The sequence below is a fragment of the Gossypium arboreum genome, chromosome 9, assembly GCF_025698485.1.
Source record: "Gossypium arboreum isolate Shixiya-1 chromosome 9, ASM2569848v2, whole genome shotgun sequence".
NCBI lineage: Eukaryota > Viridiplantae > Streptophyta > Magnoliopsida > Malvales > Malvaceae > Gossypium > Gossypium arboreum.
The window spans coordinates 17817855-17826765 of NC_069078.1; the positions used below are offsets into that span (position 1 = coordinate 17817855).

The following is an 8911-nucleotide window of genomic DNA, read 5'->3' on the forward strand; positions in this document are numbered from 1 at the left end:
AATAAAGACACTCATTTGTATCTGGTGCAATAAAATATACTCATGCACTGTACAGGCTAGATGCATGTGTATCAATTAAAATATTTTTAATCATTTTGTAATTTATAGATTTGAGTTTCTATATGTTTTTAAGATAAATTACACTTGTAACCATCTAACTATTAGTAAATTAAGAATAATTTAAATTTTTAAGTAACATACTTAAAATTTAAAGTTTAAACTATGTAAACAAAATATTTTCAAAATAGATTAATAAAATCCAACTTAAAAAACCTTAAAAATAATAGATTTTATAAATGTTTTTCATATATGTATACTATATATACCATAAAAATATAATAATGATTTAAGATATTGAACTACAAAATATAAAAACTGTTCAAACTTAAATATAATATCAATTATTAAATTTCTATAAAATTATATTTATATACATTTAGTTCATATATACTTCTGTGCATCAATTAATTGATATATCTAACTATTATGATAAATTACATGGGGTTATTTGTGTGTATCAATTAAATGTATTTTTTAGGATTTTATAGATTTATAGAACTAAAATGCTTATGTTTTAAAAGTTAAAAGTTTTGATTAGGAAATGTGAAGGGTTAAATTTATTAAATTATTTAAAATTAGGATCAAATTGATAGAATATGTAAGTAATAACGACTAAATATATTATTATACCAGTTAGAAAAAGGCTTACATGAATGAATTCAAACGTTAGTGTTTAAATTGAAAAATTTAAAGTTAGATGAGCAAAACAAAAACATGAACGTAGTTGAGTGACCATTTGTATAATATACCCTTGAAAATAAAAGGTTTTGAAACGAATGCGATGAGGTTTCTTTATATCAGCTAACGATAAGCCCTCCCTCCTTTTCCAACCTCTCCTTCTTTGAAATTCAGCTGTAAGTCCAAAAATAAATCCTAAAAGTATAGAAATTTAAATTAGAAACCAGAAAAATAAATTAAAACTGCATAAACTAGCTTAAATTTATTGTTTTTTCTTTTATTCTTTTTGCTGAAAGGAAATGGCTACTGCAACAATGAGCTTCAATTTGGTGGGAGCATTTAGGGGTCTTTCTCTAGCATCAAGCTCGACGTCGTCCTTTATGAAAGGCGAAGTGGGTTCCATTCACAAAACGGCAGTCGTTTCGTTCCCGAGGAAGTCTCCGTTCCCTTTGACGATCGAATCGGCGCACAAAAAAGGAGCCGGTAGTACTAAAAACGGTCGCGATTCAAAGGGTCAACGACTCGGCGTCAAAATCTACGGCGACCAGGTCGCCAAGCCCGGCGCTATTATCGTTAGGCAACGTGGAACCAAGGTTCAATTTTTTTGCGTATTTAATTATATTTTTCTGATTCTTTTATAGGGAAATTTTTAGCTTCTAATTTCTAAAAAAAAAAATGTTATATTTGGGTTTTTTGAACTGAAAAAAAAAAAGATGCTGTAATGATGTCTTTTAAGACTTCATTGTAGAAGAAGAAAACGAGTTTGAAGGCTCAAAGCCAGAAAGCATTACAAATTAGGTTAACTTATGGCTTTTGTCCCTTATTATACTTGGGGATTTAGTGATTTGGACTAAGTTATAATGTTAATAATAGTAGGAGGATCAAAGTATGTTAAATTAAAGGACTAATATTGAAGTTGGGTATGGTACAAGGTTGAAAATCATAAATTTTCCTACAAATTACAACATTTCTAGCTTTAGTTGAGTAACCTTTGGAAAGTTTTGTTGCTTGGGTAGTTTCATCCAGGGAAAAATGTGGGGCTTGGCAAGGATCACACAATCTTTTCATTGATTGACGGACTTGTGAAATTCGAGAAGTTCGGAGCCGACAAGAAGAAGGTTTCAGTCATTTTGAATCACACTTTTAAGACTTTCAAATTCATGGTGTGCAGTTCATTCATTCTTATCATTGCATTCCTCAAGCTGATATGAATTCTGGGTTTTATGTGATTCATAGATTAGTGTTTACCCACGAGTACTTCAGCCTGAGAATCCCAACAGCTATAGAGCAAGGAAGAGAGAGTACTTCAGGATGCGACGTGATCAAACGAAGGCAAAAAAGGAAGGAATTTTAGTTCAACCTGAACTTGTGCTTGCTTCGGCTGCCGATGCTACGGATGATAATCCTGTTTGCTGATTGAATCCGTGAACTATATCTATATATGCTTTTCTTGTATTGAAGTTAGATTGGTATCTGGAAAGTGTACAAACTTGATGTATCCAATTTGGAAATTTTAATGGCTAGTTTCATTTGTTATTTTTGTCCATTTTTGGCATCTGATTTTAGTTCCCTCACATTCTTGAGAGGATACTGTTAGTAACTTAGCATTTAGCGATACTCGTTTTACAAGTATCTTAAAATGAAGTAAAATTGGAAGGTATCATGACATTCTCTTACAATGCATGTAAGTCATTAATCTATTATTTTCTCCTTGAAAATGAAGCTCCATCAATTTTATGTTGCTTTGATTCTTCATTTTTTATTTTGAAGCTTCCATGTCTGATGCATCTCTGAGTTGAGAATACTATTCTCTAAAGACTCTCGAAATACATGAAAAAGCTTTAAAAAGTTGAATATACCCGTGTTAGATAAATACCAATATCCGAAACTTGCACACAAGGGTGACCAACATAGAACATAACACCTCATGGAATGAAACTGATATTTTGACCTTAGTAACGTCACTGAACCTGCTTTCTTTCATCTGAGTGTAAATTCATCTGAAATTCTCTTGGAAAAGGATATCCTGTAATTCAGTAAGACCCCAAGTAAGCTCTATTGGTAGTTCACTATGAGCAAAGGATTGTATAGTTGTATTTTCCTAGTAGCACTACAAGATGATCATATGATAATATGTAAAAGACAATTTGTCCAGTAATCACATCCTTCGAAGTACCATCAAGGCCACAGTGCTTTAAACATTATCAAGACAGTTAAAATCTACATAATCAACTGAGAATATGTACACCACTTGAACGCTAATAGTGGAATCTTTTAAATTAACTTTTGGGCATACTAATATCACAAATTTAAGGAGAATTCATATGACCTCAGTTTTTGCACAAAAACACTGCCATAAAAAATGGCTGAATATTTTCATGGAAGGCCTCCTCAATCAGTCAATTTCATCCTTGATATCGGATACAAGATTTTCCATAAAGATGAGCATAAACAGTCTTAGTACGGTACACAAGTATCATGCTTAAAACGACTGCAATGATGCAAAATCCTGACATAATCATGGAACTCAGAAAGAAGCATAGGGAACCTTCACAATTAAGCGATTCATCTGCGGCAAGCATTCCTGAGAAAATTGAGCCTGAAATATGCGATTGTATACGATGTTGACGAGCTTGTTTCTCTGCTTCACGGTCATAAATTCTACTAGCAATTACACCTGAGAAGACGAGTGTACCAGCAGGATTTGCCAGATTGAGGAAATTGTAGAAAGCCCCGAACTTTTTCAAGCCGAACAACTCAGAGACAGTAGCTGGCATAATTGCCCAGTGAGCACCATAGCAAAGCCCTATCAACAAAGTACCAATATACATTGCTCCAGGCCATCCCATAGCAAAAAAGACATGGCCAACAGCCATAACAAGCTGCGCCACAGCAATGACAATTGGCCTTGGATAAGCATGATCCCTATACAACAATGTCAAATGAATCAAAACCATTAACCAAGGTAAAGCCTGGTGCTATCAGCATCCAGGTACAAAATCAGGGATGAAACTAGTAGAGCTCGCAAGGGCCCGGCCCACTAAAATAAAAAACTTTTCATTTAGCTCCTTAAAAATTTTAAAAAATTTAAATTAGTAAAGTTAAAATTATATTTTGCCCCCTACAAATATAAAAAATTAATTTAATCTTTTAAAAATTATAGACATATAAGTTATTAAAATGGTACATTTTTACTATCATACAAATTACAATTTAATTTCGGCCCTATAATTTCTGGTTTCGCCCCTGTAGAAAATCATTTCAATCTGTACCTCACAATGATCTCCGAGATGTAACCGCCACCAACACGACCGATGAAGTTCCAAATGCAAATCATGGATACAAATATATGAGTATTATCATACCCTAGAGATTGGCTCATCTGACCAAGATTATCTATAACTGTTAACCCTGATCCTGAACCTAATAGAAGAGAGAACATAATAAGCCAAAAGTCTGCTTTGGTCAAAGCCTGCATCAAGGTGAAGTCCTCCCCTCTATGAGGACCTTTTCTATTCTTCACCCTTACTGCCCCTACAGTAGCCGCTTGGAAAAGTTTTGCTTGCAACTGAGCAATTCGTTTTTGCCCTTCCGGCACCACAAGTGAGTCTACTTCCTCGTGGTTTTCATCTTTAAACTCACTGGATACTACTTCATGTTCCCGAGTATCCTGTTCGGGATTTCCGGCGTCATGTTGGTAAGGCTTTGGTAGTAGAACCTCTTCTGCCGGATCTCTATACTCTTCGCAGAAACTCAATACGATGGGAATGAAAAGAGGAACAAACAAAATCAGAGTAAAAACTGTGATTAAATTGTGGCTCACACTAACAAGATCTTCTAGAAGCATGATTGCCATCAAGTAAGCAGCCAAAAGGAGGCACACACTATAAACAACTGTGAAACTTAAACCATCAGATGGACGCACTTCTTTGTGACCTCCAACAGGTCTGATAATGAACATCAAAGCAAAAACCACCATGGTTGGTCCAACAGCAACCATGAATATCAAAGATGCTTGATCTGGGAAATTAATCATTGTGTATATCTGAGTCAAAATTGCACCACTCAAAGCAGCGAATCCCTTGAGGATTCCTACCACTGGACCCCTGCTTTTGGGAAAGTTTTGCACACAAGAAACAAGTGCAGCCGTATTGAAGTAGGTCTCACCATTGTTTCCCACAAAAATTAAGACGCACATCTGCATACCGAGATTGGTTATCAAAGATTTTCCACTAAATTGCTATTGAATTGATATCTATCTAGTATCATACTGTAAGAATCAAAATGTTCAAAATAGAAGAAGTAACAGAGGATTACAAATTGATAGAATTAAACCAAGCAATCAATAGGAAAAAGAGCTTTTAGATGATACTCACAGCCCACAGTTGGAAAACCGGAACTTTCCCAGTAACAATCAACCAAAGCGAACTATAACCGATAAGATTCTGCAAAGCACCAACAAGCAAAACACCCCATAGAGGCAATATCTCAGACAAACTCCCGGCTATAAACCCAACACTACCTCCAAGATCTTTAGCCACACCCAACTTTGAAAGCTGCCTTTGATTATAATTCAAAGAACTCTTCATCACTGGCGATATGCTGCCAAATATATAGCCAGGCCCAGTACAAGATTGCATCCACATTGCAGCAACAAAAACCAGCCATCTATTGTTCACAAAAGCCTGAAACCTTTCTTTCAGTCCGGCCATTATGCAGTCCTCCAAAAACCACCCAAAACGAGCAAAGTGTAAGAATTCTCAGCTTTAGGGTGCTGTTAATATGCAAAACAACAGAGCAGAAACGTCAAAAAGTTAAATCATGTGAACGTAATGTTTCTTTGGGTCACCGGTCATGGAGATATTCAGTTTGACTTTTGCAAGGTGGCTTGCCTTTTTTTTTTCTTTATTTATTTTCTAATAATTTTCTAATTTTAAATAATGTAATTTTTAATTCTACAAATAAAATTAAAAATTATCCTATCCTTAATTTAGATTTAAATAATAAATAAAATAAAAACATAACTCCTTTGTTGTGTTAAAAAAGAAAAGTCATTATCAGTCTATTGGACAATGATACCAAATATTAAGCCGTATCTTTTGAATAAATATTAACCCGTATTTATTTAGCTTGATAGTTGTTCTTTTTTTCATTTTATTGTCTATCAACGTAAAGTTTGGTACCAATAATTGTTGTTTGACATAAGCATTAACCTAAGGTAAAATTTGTTTAAAAATGATAGCTCATCTTTTTCATAAAAAAGAAAGCCAAAAATTAGACTGAAAATTTTATTTCCTTTTATAAATATAACAAATAACATAAAAGTTAGAAACCTGTAATAACTTTCAAATAATTAAAATCTATAACAATTTTTCAAAAGGAGGAAGATATCGTTTTCCTTTACATCAATTCCATTAATCAACTTTAAAAAGAATCTGGTTGAAGAGAAAATCAGTTTTGGAAGCTTATTCTATGTGAATGTATTTAGGAGATCCTTCTATTATAAGGAATTGATTAAATTAGTCATTCTACTATTAAATGGATTAATTTAGTTTAGGTATTATTAAAAAAATTAAATAAGTTCAAACGGAATAAAGTTAAACATTTATTATTTAAAAATTTATGTATTATTAAAAAGAATTAAATAAGTTTAAACTGTAATAGAGTTAACATTTATTATTTAAAAAATCATTTATTGTTTAATAGAATTAATATTTTTAAATTTTTAACGATTTTGTAAATGAAAACTTTTATTTGAAATTGAGCTGTAATTAAAAATAATAACTTTCAAGATATTTTTATACAATAAATATTAACTCTTTTATAATTTGGACTAATTTAACTTTTTAACAATATAATGACTAAATTGATCCATTTAATGATAGATAAATTAATTTAATCTAGTTCCTATAATACAAGGACCACCCAGGTACTTTAACCGATTCTCATAGTAATTAATTTGAGCTCTCAGCATTCAAAAATTTGAAAGAAAAACTTTTGTAAAAAGTTAAAATGTGTCATAAGTTTCTATATTCTTTACAAATTTAGAATTTAGGTTTTGTACTTTTATTTTAGAAATTTAGTCTTTTATTTTTCAAATTTTAAAATTTAAGTTTATTTGTTAACAATGTTAAATTTTTTGTTAAATTTATTGGTGTGAAATTTTGAATTAAAAAAATTTTACTCATTTGGTAACAATTTAACTAAAAATAATATTATAATAAATTTGAATTTAACAAAATAATCTTAATAATTCAATATGAATTTTGAAATTCAAAATGTAAATGGACTAAATTCTAAAAATAAAAATAAAGAGCTAAAATTTAAATTTACTAAGAGTACAATGACTTGTGACATATTTTAATTTTAAAAAAATCTGCTTCAAAAGTATTAATTCCCTTAGTTGTTAAATCTCCCATATTTAGTTGAAAATTACTAAAAAGTAGAGCTTAAAGGGACGCAAAAATCAAGTGAAATATTTGAAAAGTTAAAAGAACCTTGAAAATAAACTGAAAGGTGCTAAAAAATTAAAAGGAAATGGACCCCTAAAAACCATCTTGTCGTAATCAACCTTTCTTGCTGCTGACGATGTACCCAATTGAGATGTCCTAGCCAATATTGAGATGGATGAAATTTATGCCTTAAAATTTAAATATAAAATAAATTGACCTTAAAACTAACATTTTCACCTCAAAACAAAGCAAAACCCAAGTGTAAAAGACTTAAAATTGTACAACAAACAGACGCTCATCACTACGCTTCCGATGTCAACCAATAATCTTTTCACCTGAAAACTTGCAGTCAATGTTTTGACTACAAGGGGGTCTTCGCTACTTGTACCAAGGATATCGTCTTCATCTCTTTTATCAAACTTGACTTGCCACACCGTTGCACTGGGTGAGGCTTCTTAAGTGGACTCTTGACATTTCTAACACTCCCAAAATATGCCTTCCTTTTGGAATTGGATTTCGTCCATTCTTCATTACCACTAGAGGTGTTCTACCCGGCTTGACCCGAAGACCCACCCGAAATGTGGGAGGGTTTAGGTAAAAATATAAGCCTGAAAAATGAACTTGGACAAAAAATAAGGCCCGTTTAAAAAATAGGTCGGGCTTCGAATAAGGTATTTTTAGCTCGGGCCCGGCCCGAATTCATTAAATGACAAAAAAAATCAGAATTTTTTTTAATGTTATTTTCTTGTTGTTTTCTCCCTATTTTGCTACCATTTTACTATTATGGTACTATTATTTTGTTGTTATTGTTTGGATATTGTATAAAACTTATTTTATTATTAATTTTATTATTATTTTAAAGACATTTGTTAATTTTTTTAATTATTTTAGAGGCATTTGCTTGTTAAGTTGCATCTATCTTAGTGTTATTTAACTCTACATATTTTTTAAAATTTATTTTCAATTTGTTGAAAAATATTTATTTTGATATTTTTAGTATTTTTAATGTATTTATATATTTAAAAATAATATAAAATAGTATAAAAATTAATACGAGTGGGCTGGGCTCGATTTTTAGTATTTTTATTTCGGTCGGGTTTGGGCAAAATTTTAGGCCCGTTTTTTGGGTTCGGCCCGGCTCAATAAATGGGCATGATTTTTTAGCTGAGCTCGGCCCATGAACACCTCTAATTATCACCCATTATCACATTTATTAATCCTCTAATTGGCTTTTTACTGTAATCTCTCTGTTCCTCTAAATCATAAGAGGTTCTCGCTTCTTTTGTGTCTTATACCGAAAGGGGTTGTGAAATGTATTGTTTTAGTTAGCCCCTGCATACTGTCGACTCAATTGTGTATTAGATAAATACAACCTTTTATTCTATAGCTAGTGGCGTTAGGAAATTAACATTTTTGAATTGAGTCCCTCGTATATTGGCTAGGTCTCATATAGGGTGGGATACTAAAATTCCTTAATTATTTATTTGGGTAAGTATATAAGTAGGCAACACATTTAGAGAACTATAGCTCTCAAACCTATTTTAGGGTATACTATCTACTTGTCGTTCTTGTTTCTGGCGTTGCTTTCACCCTTATCAAATCTTTGGTGCTGAGGTGAATTAGTGGGACTAGAAAAGCGGTGCCCCCCGTGTGTGCTTTGTTGGAAAAATCCCAATTTGAAAATAGTTTTCTTGCACAGTGAAAAATTAAAATTTTGAAAA

General features: G+C 32.0%; 2 protein-coding genes across 3 annotated transcripts; one reads left to right on the forward strand and one right to left on the reverse strand.

The window, feature by feature from the left end:
- Positions 1–769: 769 nt before the first annotated feature.
- On the forward strand, positions 770–2284 carry LOC108454023 (50S ribosomal protein L27, chloroplastic). The gene is made up of 4 exons (XM_017752315.2): positions 770–914; positions 1035–1331; positions 1755–1856; positions 1975–2284. The coding sequence occupies exons 2-4, from the start codon at positions 1038–1040 to the stop codon at positions 2152–2154; spliced, it is 576 nt and encodes a 191-aa protein (XP_017607804.1). The 5' UTR covers positions 770–914; positions 1035–1037; the 3' UTR covers positions 2155–2284.
- On the reverse strand, positions 2028–5625 carry LOC108454022 (protein NUCLEAR FUSION DEFECTIVE 4-like). Of its 2 annotated transcripts, XM_017752314.2 has the most exons (4): positions 5115–5625; positions 4011–4936; positions 3287–3663; positions 2028–2764 (listed from the first exon to the last, which is right to left on the reverse strand). In XM_017752314.2, exons 1-4 carry the CDS (start codon positions 5448–5450, stop codon positions 2700–2702), a joined length of 1704 nt encoding a protein of 567 aa, XP_017607803.1. In that variant the 5' UTR covers positions 5451–5625; the 3' UTR covers positions 2028–2699. The 2 variants fall into 2 exon arrangements, with proteins under 2 accessions (XP_017607803.1, XP_017607802.1); XM_017752313.2 differs by lacking the exon at positions 2028–2764 and having other exon boundaries at positions 2885–3663.
- Between the last annotated feature and the right edge of the window lie 3286 nt (positions 5626–8911).

Excerpts from the sequence above, each read along its gene's own strand:
- LOC108454023 (XM_017752315.2), top strand. The coding sequence starts at position 1,038 with ATGGCTACTGCAACAATGAGCTTCAATTTGGTGGGAGCATTTAGGGGT. Across the intron at positions 1,332-1,754 it reads TTAGGCAACGTGGAACCAAG|TTTCATCCAGGGAAAAATGT; the intron begins GTTCAATTTTTT and ends TTGCTTGGGTAG. Across the intron at positions 1,857-1,974 it reads TCGGAGCCGACAAGAAGAAG|ATTAGTGTTTACCCACGAGT; the intron begins GTTTCAGTCATT and ends TGTGATTCATAG.
- LOC108454022 (XM_017752313.2), bottom strand. The coding sequence starts at position 5,450 with ATGGCCGGACTGAAAGAAAGGTTTCAGGCTTTTGTGAACAATAGATGG. Across the intron at positions 4,937-5,114 it reads CGGTTTTCCAACTGTGGGCT|ATGTGCGTCTTAATTTTTGT; the intron begins GTGAGTATCATC and ends CTCGGTATGCAG. Across the intron at positions 3,664-4,010 it reads ATCTCGGAGATCATTGTGAG|GGATCATGCTTATCCAAGGC; the intron begins GTACAGATTGAA and ends ATTGTTGTATAG.